This window comes from Poecilia reticulata, linkage group LG17 (assembly GCF_000633615.1).
Source record: "Poecilia reticulata strain Guanapo linkage group LG17, Guppy_female_1.0+MT, whole genome shotgun sequence".
NCBI classification, from domain to species: domain Eukaryota; kingdom Metazoa; phylum Chordata; class Actinopteri; order Cyprinodontiformes; family Poeciliidae; genus Poecilia; species Poecilia reticulata.
In genome coordinates, this window is record NC_024347.1 from 17,378,114 (window position 1) to 17,391,103 (window position 12,990).

Here is a 12,990-nt window from a genome sequence, read left to right on the forward strand (position 1 = left end):
ACGTTTCGTTCCTGAAACATTTCATTGCTCATGTCACCTTTGTTCCATCAGCTGACCTGGATAAACATCTGGACGACTGTCGTGATTTTCTGAAGCGCCACACCTCAACGCTCTCCCCGTGGCCGGCGCTTTTCATCCAGCAGGCGCTCAACGAGCCTCCGGAAACATCAGCTCACATCTGGGCTTCAGGCCTGCAGGGGAAACGAAGCGTCCGTGTGATCGAGTGTCTGAACAGCAGCGAAGGCGACGCTCCAGAGATGAGGTAAGCTTTACTTTTATGGTTGCAGTTAGAGAGAGACGTGTTTGCCTCAGTGCAACTAGCTTATAATTAAAAACTAAAGTCTGCAAGCAGCATCGGTTTTTATTTAAAGGACATATTGTCATTGAGGTTTTTGTAAAGATTTAGTTTGTTGTGTTTGACCTCAGTGCGCTGGTGTCGACCTTCTCCTCTGAACCAACCTGTGTGGTTCTGAGTCCGGACAAACAGCTGGTTGTGGTTGGTACCGGACAGGGAACGCTGCACTTTGTCAACGTACAAACTGGACAGGTACTGAGATTATATTCAGATTTTTATCTCTGCTATTAATCCTGAACAAACTGCTAGTAAACTGCAAAACAGCTGAAACCCTGAATTCCTTTAAATCAAGACAAAACCCACCGGTTTAGTTTTGTTTGAACCATAATAGATGAAACATTGACCAACATGTTTGATTTTTATAATTTTGGTGATGGTACTCATAAAAATGTAATGTTTATCCAGTTATCGACTGTAAGATGGTTTTTTTAGGTCTTATTGTATTTTTATTATGTAAATCGCTTTGATGCTGAAATATGCTGTACAAATAAACTTGATAATATTGTGAGAATAAAGTTGTAACATTATGAGAAAAAAATCACAAAATCATGAGAAATAAGTCATAAGAGTCATCCCACCTCTTCTTTGTGAGGATTAACTGTGTGGATTTCCTCTGTCCTGTAAACAGGAAGTGAAGTCGCTGGTGAGCAGCTGCGACGGCGTCTCCAGCTGTGTCTTCCTGAACGACGCGCGGCTCGTTTCCACTTCCTTCGACGGGAGGCTGGAGGTGTGGGACGTCCTGAACGGATGCAGGTGGGAAGAGCGCTGAGACCATTGAAATCTTTATTTATATTTATTATTATTTTATTTTTAAGTGACTTTAAGTGTGTGGTTTCTTGTTGATGCAGGACGGCTCTGATTGACGGTCACGCTAATACGATAACGGCGAGTGACATCACTCCGGACAGGAAACACCTCGCCACTGTGTCCCTTGACCTCACGCTGAAAGTTCGTCTTCTCTGCGTTTAATTCAATGCTGTCATGTTTATTCTTTGGTTTTATGCAACAACAATTAACTCAAAATAACATCAACTTTTCCGGAAAGCATTTTTTTGTATCCATTTTTGTAAGAAAAAAAAACCGAAACGTGTCGAGACGTTTTTACTCACACATTTGACTCCAGACAGTCTGTAACATTCTTTTTTTTCTGAATCAATCTGTGTTTCTTAGGTTTGGTCTTCTGCTAAAGCTAATGAAGTGGCCTCTCTGCCCAGCACCAGCCCCTTCAACTGTGTGACCTTTGACCCCGAGGGTCACCTGCTGGCTGCGGGATGCTGGAATGGAAACGTTATCGTGTGGAATTGGCTGCAGAATAAAATAGAAACTGTAAGTTTTATATTGACAGCAGAGCTGCAAATTATTTCAGATCCAAGTTGTTTTCTGTGTTTTATGGGTACATTTCGAGATTTTCTCATTTTTCCAGCATTTATACATTTTTATTTGATTGTTGCTTAAAAATGTATAAATGATGTTCTGATCAAATATAATGTTGGATTGAAACTGACTTTTTTAAATTGGTTTGTGTTTTTAGCTCGGTTGTGGTTCTGGAAAAGTTTGAAAACTTACCTTGAAAATGTTTGAAAATTGTTTACATTTTATTCTAGGAAAAGTGAATGAACTACTGTTGAAACACACAAAAAAAGCGAATCTCTTTTAGATATTTCTAATTTTAGGATAAACCAGAAAGTCGGACTAAAACGTAGCGATATATTTGTCCCTCAGTCGCTGTGCGGTCACCGGCGGTCGGTGCGCAGCCTCTGCTTCTCGCCGTCCTCCTCCTCCATGCTCTGCTCCGGCTGCGTGTCCGGCCAGGTGAGGCTCTGGTCGGTGTCCACCTCCACCTGCGTGGGCGTCTTCCAGGCTCACAGCGGCGCCGCGGAGACCCTCGCCTTCCTGGAGGACGGTGCCATGCTGCTAAGCGCCGGCTCCGATCACACGGTGAGACATTCGGGTTCAGTTTGCTGACGGAAGATGAATGCAAACTTTCAAAACTGCAATGATATGACGGAGTATTATGGCCACGCTAAGAAAATAAAATTATGAGAATAAAGTCATAATATTTTGACTTTATTTTCAAAATATTATATATTTTCATATTATTATGACTTTACTTTTGTATTATTGCAAATTTACTTTTGTACAATTTTATTCTCATAATTGTATTTTTTCTTAGTGTGGCCTTAATACTCCGTCACACATTGAAACATTAATGAAAGTCTCTCTTTGTTTGTGAAACAGCTCCACCTCTGGTCAGGAGGACTTGGCCGCTCAGTCACTGCTTTAAAAAGTGATGAAGTAAGCTCCTATTTTTACATAAGTGATGTTTTTCCAGATATGTCATTAAATTGAACTTGTAACTACTGCAATATATGTTGGCTGTTTTTGGAAAAATCTAAAATAGAAGAGAAAAACGTAACACTAACAGGAGTCTGCAACCTTAGCAATCTTAAGCAGCCGTTTTCTCCTCAGTCCAGATAAATAAAACTCCAAATGTTACATGAAGATTTGTTTAAAAAACAACTCATTTTTAATAAATCTTTCCTGGAGAAAATTTGTTATATTTGAAGAAACGCAATTTTAAGAAATTGCAAGAAAAATGATTCTAAAGAATATAATTTCCACTTTTAGTGTTGCTGTTAAAGTGATATGCAAATATTCCATGAAAAAATATTTAAAACATTTTTTTTAATATATCTTTAACAATATACTTATTCTCTTATCTTTTATAGCTAAAGTTTTAAAGCGGTGTTGTGTTTGACTCCTGCACTAGTTGATTTATTTAGTGTTTGGATTAAGGATAAAGTCAGTTTGTTACATTTTAATATTTCAAAACATAAGTTTATCTTCGTTCTTTTCAAATTATTATTATTATTATATTTTAAGTGTGAGTTGGAGCCTCCTCAGAAGAAGCTAAAATGTGCAACATCGGATCCGGCCGCGCTCTGCGTGGCGGTGAGCGGCGACTACGCTGCTGTGGGTTACCACGGCGACGGCATCAAACTCTTTAGGACCGGTTCAGGTGAGTTTTAGTTTAACAGACGAGTAAATGGTTCATCTAAGAGGAGAAAATATGTTATTTTTAATTTAAAAACTTGTTTTAACTAAATTGGACTAAATCATATTGAGTCTTGATGGCACACTGCAAAAATGTCCCGTTAAAACTGTTTACGTAAAAGTAAAACTTGATTTGTAGAATTAAATTTGTGAAAAATATTTCAAATGAATTTCAAGTGTCTAATTGCCGTAAAACAATCTCTTAAAACTGTTTATATGAAAATAAAACTTAGTTTTAATTAAAAATAAAGGCTTAATCACTCAGATAAGTGATTTAAATAATTCATCTGTAAGGATCTCAGTGTAATTTCAGCATAAAATGATGAAATGTATTATATAAAGACTCTCTGTCGTCGTTGCAGGTGAAAAGATTTGGGCCTCCACGGACCTCGGGGTGTCTGTGCACTGCCTGCTTTGGGTTCCCGAGGACCCGGAGCGGAGCGGGCCGGAGCTGCTGATTTCTGGAGGAAGCGACAAACATTTGAGGCTGTGGAGGAAAAACGAAGGAGAGGAGGGAGTTGTTGAAGGGCTGAAACAGCTGAGGATGATCGGGATGCAAACCGGCAGCATCCTGGTGATGAGGCAGAACTCCACGGTTCTGGCTTCAGCTTCAGGTAAAACACACATAGTTGCACTTTAAGTTACATTTCAGTTACGAGTGATTTCTACTTAAAATCGGTTAATATCAGTGAAAAAATGCGTGTCTGGTTTCTGTACGTCTGATATAGGCGATTATGACGGCTGCTGAGGGCTTCATGGTTTTGGGGGCGAAACAAAAACAAAGGAAAAAGTTATGTCAGCTTGTAAGTTTTAAATTAAAGGCTTGTTTTACTGCACTGCAAAAAAACTAAATCTTACCTTCAGATAATTTAGTACACATGAAATAAGACAAATTTAACTTACAAGTAACTTTTCAACAAGATATATGAGCTAGTTATTATAATTATTTGAACAGATTTCCTTAAGTTTGAGATTCTGACCAACATCGGATCATGTCTGCACGCTTGCAGTTTACAACTCTGTTAACAACACAGCGACTTTCCTACTATATTTAGTGACATTTACGATTAAAAATGAAAGAATGGTATCGACCAAAATCAGAATCAACAGATCTTTTAAAGATCGTGATCGGCCAGAAAACTGCAGTCGGTGCATCACTGATTATAATTTCCCTGTTTGCACCTGAAACAGATGATTTCAGCATCGCGCTGACGCCTCTGAAGGATCTGAGCGACGCCTCCAAGCTGAAGGCGAAGGCTTTGCTGCGCGGCCACCAGGGAGGAATCACCTGCCTGGCGTTCAGTCCTGACGGGTCGCGGCTGCTTTCGGGTGGAAAAGATCAGGTGACCACTTCAGCTCGTTTAGTCGGCCGACCTCCATTTCACACATTGTCACGTCTGCTGTTTGGTTTGAAGGGAGTGTTTCTGATGACGCCTGTGTTTGTTTCCAGGCTTTGATGGTTTGGAGCGCCGACCCAAATCAAGCAGCTCTGCTGAAATCGTTCCCCAACGCTCACAGAGACTGGATCACCGGCTGCGCCTGGACTCCCGACTGCGCTGTCAGTTCACCTCCGCTCCAAATGAACTCTTCCCCTTCTGACTTTATTTGGAAAACTGTTCTGTATCTGTTGTATGATGACGTATCGGAGCCATTCTGGACAGAAAACAAAAAAAGATTAGTGAAAAATTCTGACATTTTGAGATTAATTCCAGACATTTTGTAGGAAAAACTCAAAAATGTTCAGATAAAGTTCAAAAATTTTCAAGAGAAAACAGGAGAATTTCTGAGTTTGAAAAGTTAAAAAAAAAACGAGAACCGAAAGTTTAAGAATAATCTCAGAATTTTCTGGGGAAAAAAAATCTCTAGAAAAAACAAAGAAATTTGAGTTTGGTATTTGAAAAATTGCTACAAAAAGCACAGAATTTTTATTAATCTCAGAAAATGCAAAAAAAATTTATAATTTCTGACTTTCAATATTTGCAAATTTTCAAGAAAAAAACTTTAATATTTTTGAGAAAAAAAAACTGGAAAATTTCTTTTAAAAGTTGATAAATTTTTACTTTTGAAGCATACATAATTTCTGGAATTTACCTAAAATTTCTGAGACGTTGTCTTTTCAAACTTTTTGTTAAAAAAAAGGTTTCGGTTAAAAAATAATTGTTTTTCATTCAGTGGGTAGAAAATCCAGAAATGTTTATTTCCCTGTAATAAACAATTACTCAACTAAAAGTAGAAAGGACAGCATCGTTAAATACTGCGTAAAAGTACTTTTTTTTCTTCTTCAAAAGTCACTCAAGTAAATGCAACTGGTTGCTACAAACTCTGATTTATATCTCACCAATATTCTGAACTGGACATTGAAAAACTCCTGACATTTAGTATTTCCTCTTGGTTTTCTTGTGCTTTCTTCTAGGTAAGCTCATCAAATGACGGGAGGCTTTGTTTTTGGGACCTGGAAGTTGGTTCTCATCTCAAAGAAATCTCCTGGAGGAATCCGCTCACCTCCGTCTGCTGCCTGGTGAGCAAATTACAGACTCACAGTTTATAATTTAGCACGTTGATGAAGCACATACATGCCTTACTGGTTCTGTTATTTAGTTAAAAGTTTGTCTTTAAGTGTTGCTGCTTCTGTGTGCAGGGTCGGCATGTGATCGCCGGCTCTTCGGAGGGGGCGCTGCATGTTTGGGATTGGGAGAAAAACACTGAAATCTGCCACATTTCCGCCCACAAGCAACGAATAAACCACTGCTCTCTGCTCCCAAACGCTGGTACTGAAACTTTTCTAGACTCCTTGTTTACTGTTTCTCATGTCCAGTCAAAAATGGTGCCAATATTTTTACTTTTTCTGAAATTTCGTCTCTAGACGAGGAGAAGGAAACAGAACCAGGAGAGCTGACCGTTTTCACAGCTTCAGACGACGGCACAGTGCAGCTCTGGAAACCTCTGCAGGTATTTCACAGCAGTTAAAACCCGCCCACCTTATTAAATTCAACTTTTAGTGTTTGCAAAGGTTTGATGTGCAACACTTAGACGTGTGCGATGCTGCATATTTTCATATTGACCCAAATTCATGTAAATACAGGACCAGTATCCAGGCCCAGTGGTCGGGGTGTTCCACCGGCGGTACAACGGTTGTCCACAGTGTTTTTGTATTAAAAGATGTTATGTTGACAGGAAATGTAAAAATATTTCTGGGTAATTAGATGTCACTGGAAGACATCGCCAGTAAAACGCTATTTAAACCCACAACTATAGAATCTTAAAAGCAACAAATAAAAAAAATACAATTAAGACGAATGTTGGTTATTTGCACTTCTGTTTAATCCAACAACAATCCAGCAACCCACTCATTCTTTGGTTACTTAGCAACCCACTCATTCTTTGGTTACTTAGCAACCCACTCCTTCTTTGGTTACCTGGCAACCCACTCATTCTTTGGTTACCTAGCAACCCACTCATTCGTTGGTTACCTAGCAACCCACTCATTCTTTGGTTACCTGGCAACCCACTCATTCTTTAGTTGCCTAGCAATGACCTGTTGAGAAACTGGCGCAGTAGCAGTTTAAACTTTTGCCACTGTGCCTCATGACTGCTTAAAAAATAAAATAAAAAACAGCATGGAGTAGAAAATTTGGATAAAACGGGAAAGGTCACATCGCCAGTTTGGCAGCATTTATAATAAAAAACTAATCAGTATTTAACCAGAAACACTTAAATTGTGATAGTTTTTCAGGAATATTGTGCAGCCCTACTTTTGAGGTAGCGTTGAGAAGCTACGATACAAAAATAAAATAAAATGTTTAGACGGAGACTGAAACTAAAGTATTGATCTTATCAATATTATCTATACTTTTGAATCGATCTGCCCGTTTCTAACATCTACTCTCCAGCTTTCAGCTGATTCAGACATTTTCTTAGGTTTAATGCTGTTCCTTCCTCCAGGTCGAACACTTCAGCACCTTCCTGGGTCACAGCGGTGCCGTTCACGGCGTCGCCCAGAAAGGAGAAGTCCCAGAATTCCTCACTGTGTCTGAAGACGGTTCCCTGAGATGCTGGGCCTGGAGAACTGGTACATCTCTTCACCATGCAGCTGCCCTATTTAAACTATCACTCTGATAGTTAACGAGTATTTTCCGTTGCTCGTGCACAGACACTTCTGCGTACCGGAAAGGCCCCATCTCAGCGCTGTGCTTCTCTCAGACCGCCGACTTCATGCTTGTTGGTTACGAGTCCGGTCTGCTGGAGCTGTGGCACCAGAACTCAGTGGTTGACCACAAGCAGGTAAATCTAGCCCAGGTGTTTATGTTGGTTCTTTCAGGCTGCAAATTGAATCCAGAGTCAGAATTCACTTGAATTTGTATATTTATAAATGTGCAGCCTTTCATTTCATTGTCTTCTTTCTGTGATTGTCTGTTTTGGTTGCAGGTGTCGGACGGCCCGATCGCGGCTGCCTGTTGGATGCCTGATCACCAGTTCGCCGTCTCCTACATGAACATCATGGTTGTTGACGTGTGGAAGCTGGTGTGGAACCAACAACACACCAAAGTCAGGTAAAAAGATAAAAAATAAAAAAATTAAGCCAGGAATGAAGTGAACAAGTTTTCTTCATGATCCCATAAAGCTTCAAAATTAAAATGGTTAATGATTCATTTGATCATTTTGTAAGATAAAGACGTAGCTCAGTTATGCTAGCTTGACTTTGACAACCTTAACATGTAAATGTGCTGCAGAATTTGTTGCTGAATGGACTAATTTTTCCAGAAACTATTCTGACCAAAGTAATCAATGAAAGTATTTTATTGATGACTTGGTGAGTTGGTGTGTTTAAACCAAGCAGTTAATCCTCGTCTCCAAAAAGTTTGTACTTCTTCTGCTGCTTGCAGCCTGGTGAAGGTGAGGAGCTACAAAGTGAGAAACCCGATGGTTCGCCTGTTTTACTGCTCGCTGCTGATGGGCGTCACCTACCCGGGGATGCTCTGCGACGTGGCCGAAGACGAAGGCGACGCGTGGAACAGACAAAGCTCAAGGTAACTTTTTGTTTTCTCAATCGCTGATCTAAAACAAAGGATAATTATCTCCATCACTCACATTTAATTCTGTTTTATGTCCATCTTTGCTGTGTATGTCTGTTGTTTTCAGCTGGTTTCTAAACGTCGATATTCTGAGCGTCGTTCGTAACGATGAGAAAAGTGTGTGGCTGGCTGGTAGAGGTGACGGAGAAATTCATCTGGGCTTTTTTGTGAGTTTCTTTAATATATTCTGCAATAATAAAAGCTACATTCAACGGCAGTGTCAGTGAAAAAGACAAATCTCAAACAGAATAAGTTTAACCCTTGTGTTTACAAATGGGGTCCAACCGACCACACACCCGTATCATTTGTATCAGTCCTCACACGCACAAGGGTTAAACTAGTCCTGTCACAATAAGCAATAAATCAACTAATCACATGATAGATTAAAGCAGAGGTTCCCAAACTGTGGGGCGCGACCCCTAGGGGGACACCGTGCCATTGCGGGGGGGGGCACCGCCTGCATGGGGAAAAAAAACAAATAAAACATGAACGCTGTATGCGCTGGGTTTTTACCTTAGAATGGCCAACTCTGTTATTACCATGTCAATTTGATACGGTAGGGGCTTTCACACTTCCCATATCTGTGTCCTCTGTCACTTTTATCACCAGTTAAAACTGTTTAATCCGTTGTTAACATGTGGTAACATGTTTTTCCGAGCCGCCTTTAAACGCAACATGAACACTACGACGCTCGCTGGGTTTAGACCTGTGCGGCAGCGAAGGAGACCTGCTGCTGCTGTGCAGAGCTACACAGGTGTGTTAGCAGCAAACCAGCAAAACGCTAAAAACTTTTCACAGTTTTCCCCCCAAACTAACAGACTGTTGAGTAAAGCTGCTGGATGCAGGTAATGATAGCTAAACAATGACTAGCTAATATCAATACAGCACCTTAAGCTTGTTAACAAGTAGCTTGTAGGCTAAGTTGTTGTCTATGTTCAGCTACATAGATTAATTTTGCCCAGCTATTTGTAATCGATAGGGGGGCCCAGAAAATGTTTGGAAACCACTGGGGGGGCGCAGGACAAAAAGTTTGGGAGCCACTGGATTAAAGCAAACTTTGGATGATTTATTGGGTTTTTTTCTTTCTACCAAAACCTGAATAATGAAAGTCTTCAGTGTGGCATTTTGGTCTCAACTATTTATTTTTTAAGGATAATTTTGTTTACAGAATCTTGATAATTCATTTTATTTGTTGTTTCTGTTGTTTTGTTTATTTATTTTAGATATTTTAAATGTCTTCCGGTTCCAGTGCTAAATGTTCTTTAAACTTTGAGAATGTGTTCCTGCATCATTATGCCATTTTACTATTATATTAGCTGAAAATTCTCTCGAAATAACAATATTATTGTAACCATTTCTACAACAATTTATCCTCCAGCAACATTTGTAATCATGACAGGCCTGGTTAAAAGATGTTTGGGTCGCAATGGGCAGATTCATTTCATTATATTAGAACTTAATTGAAACGTTAACAGATTTTCAGTGATTTTATTGAAAAAAAGAAGTTTCTCTGCAAAAAGCAAAACAAGAAAGAAATAATATTGACTTGAATTATGGATGTAGTTGGTTTTATTTTTATTTGATTTAATTTCAGTTCGGTTTGGGCCCAGAAACTACTGTAAACTCCAGTTTTAGCTCTATGAGCATGAAGTTCAGCAACAAGAAGGATGAGGAGAAGGAGGAAGAGGAACAGGACAAGAAAGAGGAAGAGAAAGATGGAGAGAATAAGGAAGAGCAGGAAAGGGGAAGCCTGATAACTGCCATGACTGTGGATAAAGGTACCAAAAACATCAAAGATTAAAAGCTTGTTTTTATAACGGTAACAAATTTCATTCAGTCAGAATAATACACCAAATCCCACCAAATTTTTAACTATTTCATCAGTTTTAATTAGATGTTTCTGTTTCAGAGTTTGTGGTGTGTGGAGATGATGACGGAAACATGTGGTTCAATCAGCATCCGGATGTTTCCTCCTGGAGTGACAGAAAACCTGTGAGATCTTCTCCAAAATCACATCTGATCCAGAACTACAGTCATCACAGCCCGGATATAATGGCTGCCTAATGCTCCTAATGTTTATATTGTAAACATTAGGAGCATTCACCTGCAGTAGCCACCGTTCAACACAAGAGGGCAGCACTGAGACGTTTTAGGCTAAATTTGACAGAACGAAGCAAATGTACAAGAAAATGTCAAAATTTGATAACGCAGAAATGATTGAGCTCTGCAAGTTCAATATTTGTAAGATAAAACTGAGACATTTTTAGTTTAATCTCAGAGATTGTCTAGAAAAAAACTTGAGAATTTCAAGGTTTGAAAAACTGAAAGTATTTGACTTTTGACACTCAGAAAATGTCCAAAAGTTGAAAATTGTCGACTTTTCTAACTCAGAAATTTTGAAGTTTTTTCCCCAGAAAATTTCTGATATTAATATCTTAATTTATTAGCTTTTTGGCCAAAATTAACTACATTTTTTAAAATCTACAATGGCCCTAATATGTTGCACGTAGGTCTGTCTGTTTTATGAATAAACTCAATTTGCAGGGAGGGAGTTGAGTAATTTTAAAGTTATTTTTTTCTGTCTGCAAGTTTTCTTGATTGGTCTTGATTGAGATCAATAATTGATAACCTTCTTCATCCTAATGATGATGATGATGATAATGATGACGATACTTTCTCTTCAGGCCCATCTGGACAGGATCACGCACCTGAAACTCACCGACGGCGTCATCATCTCGGCCTCCTGCGACCGAACGCTGAAGCTTTGGGACAGAAACACCAAGAAACAGGTGAGCCGCGACCTTTAGGGTCAAACCTCCTGAAAAACGCACTAATCCATCTGTTCTGATGGATTTAATCCTCCGTTTGTAGTAAATAATCTGTGCTCTTATTGTGTTTCAGGTGGGAATGTTTGTGTGTGGAGGCCCGGTTCTGTTTTTGGAGCTGAATCCAGGAAATCCCAGTGAGCTGGTCTGTGCTGATGGACGGGGAAAGATTTACTTCCTCTCCTGGAAAGATTAAACCTCTGAATAAATCTGCTAATAGGGCTGGGCGTTTAATCAAGTTTATTGACTATTGGAAATTTTTATGTTGGAAGATTTAATTTCTAGACCATTAGACAAATTTTCACCGTGGCTCAGAGTGACGTCACCATGCCCTCTGCCACAAAACATTAGGGCCACGCTACGTTTTTTAAATTTGTTAATTATGAGAATAAAGTCCTAATATGACAAGAATACTTGAAGTGACATAAGAATGTACTACAATAAAGTGGAAGCGTTAAAGTTACCAGAATAAAGTCGTCATTATTATGACGACTCCTACATAAAAAAATAATTAAATGAACAATGTTGAGCATCTAGTGAATTTATACTTTGGTTTCAGTTTTACAAATAAATTTTACAAATATTAACTTTATCTTTTATTAGCATCAAATTATTTTCAGTAGAAGGATTTGAGCAGATTGAGCAGTTTGTGTTATTTTGAAGAAATAACACAAACTGAGCTGCTCATGTTGGATTTTAATGCTTCTTTTCATTAAAATAACTTTTTTGTTGTAACCTTAAATTTTTCTGGTAAAATTGTCTTTATTCTGCTTTATTATGACTATTTTTGTAGCTAAACAAGAATTAAACTCGTAGCCTGGCCTTAATACTCTGTCGCACAAAATGAATGATTTAAATGGAAAATCCACTTTTTAAAGTATTTTCTATCATTATTAGTTTAATTTTTAGAAAAAAAAAGATTAAAATTGGATTTGGTAAAAAAAAAAAAAAGAAGAGATTATCGCCCAGCCTAGCTGCTTAAATTAAACGGTAATAATTAACAAGTCTGTTTACCAAAGATTTGTTTTTGTTTTACAAAGTGCAATACTTGAATACTTATTGCAAATGAGCATAACTTCTTGTGTTTTTCTGTTAGAAGGTGGGGAATCTGTGGCTTTATGTTGTGCCTGATATTTATTTTATTTATCTTCAATAAATGGGGGAAAAAATATGAATAAAGTTCTCCTTCCTTTTTTCTTGCATTAAATCTCATATTTTCTCATTTTTAACAAATTCTATCAGCATTTCCCAAATTAAAAAAATAGAAATTTAACATGCTAAATATTTAACGTATAAGTATTTTTAAGAAGATAATCCAAAGTATAATTTTAGTAATCTATTTAATATAAAGTATATTTTAAATTTTCTTTTTTTGTGTGTCAAAATTGCATTTTAAGACAAAACATGAGAAGCATGTTTTTAAAAATTTATTTTGCATTTTGAATATAATGTTGAAAAATACACCATTTGATAACAAATTAGAAATGTATTTCAGAAAATTGCAGCCTAATTAAAATATACTCTGATACATTATTTATTTCACCTGAGTAATCTGTGCAGTTCTTATTTATTTATAAAATATTTACAGTAAAAAAATTTATTTTTAAGGTCGGGCTCATTTTTCATCAATCCTTTTGATCAATGTTATTTTATAACATATGTTATAAAATATTTTGAGTTGTAG

The 12,990-nt window shown here is 37.9% G+C and overlaps 1 protein-coding gene across 6 annotated transcripts in view; it reads left to right on the plus strand.

Annotated features, from left to right (window-relative positions):
- tep1 (telomerase-associated protein 1) overlaps positions 1 to 11,529 on the plus strand; it is a 34,138-nt gene extending 22,609 nt beyond the window's left edge. For 5 of the 6 annotated variants that reach the window (XM_008434019.2, XM_008434020.2, XM_017310210.1 and 2 more), the window contains 23 exons: positions 52 to 262; positions 427 to 547; positions 984 to 1,108; positions 1,204 to 1,303; positions 1,526 to 1,681; positions 2,078 to 2,293; positions 2,594 to 2,650; positions 3,239 to 3,374; positions 3,772 to 4,023; positions 4,601 to 4,752; positions 4,860 to 4,967; positions 5,823 to 5,927; positions 6,048 to 6,177; positions 6,273 to 6,358; positions 7,352 to 7,478; positions 7,560 to 7,690; positions 7,835 to 7,959; positions 8,293 to 8,436; positions 8,549 to 8,648; positions 10,076 to 10,259; positions 10,391 to 10,473; positions 11,166 to 11,270; positions 11,383 to 11,529. In XM_008434019.2, the coding sequence (XP_008432241.1) occupies positions 52 to 262; positions 427 to 547; positions 984 to 1,108; positions 1,204 to 1,303; positions 1,526 to 1,681; positions 2,078 to 2,293; positions 2,594 to 2,650; positions 3,239 to 3,374; positions 3,772 to 4,023; positions 4,601 to 4,752; positions 4,860 to 4,967; positions 5,823 to 5,927; positions 6,048 to 6,177; positions 6,273 to 6,358; positions 7,352 to 7,478; positions 7,560 to 7,690; positions 7,835 to 7,959; positions 8,293 to 8,436; positions 8,549 to 8,648; positions 10,076 to 10,259; positions 10,391 to 10,473; positions 11,166 to 11,270; positions 11,383 to 11,502 (3,074 nt within the window). In that variant the 3' untranslated portion in view covers positions 11,503 to 11,529. Of the gene's footprint in view, positions 1 to 51; positions 263 to 426; positions 548 to 983; positions 1,109 to 1,203; positions 1,304 to 1,525; positions 1,682 to 2,077; positions 2,294 to 2,593; positions 2,651 to 3,238; positions 3,375 to 3,771; positions 4,024 to 4,600; positions 4,753 to 4,859; positions 4,968 to 5,822; positions 5,928 to 6,047; positions 6,178 to 6,272; positions 6,359 to 7,351; positions 7,479 to 7,559; positions 7,691 to 7,834; positions 7,960 to 8,292; positions 8,437 to 8,548; positions 8,649 to 9,403; positions 9,406 to 10,075; positions 10,260 to 10,390; positions 10,474 to 11,165; positions 11,271 to 11,382 lie in introns of those variants that run through there. The other variant, XM_017310211.1, reaches the window with a different exon arrangement.
- The last annotated feature ends 1,461 nt before the right edge of the window (positions 11,530 to 12,990 follow it).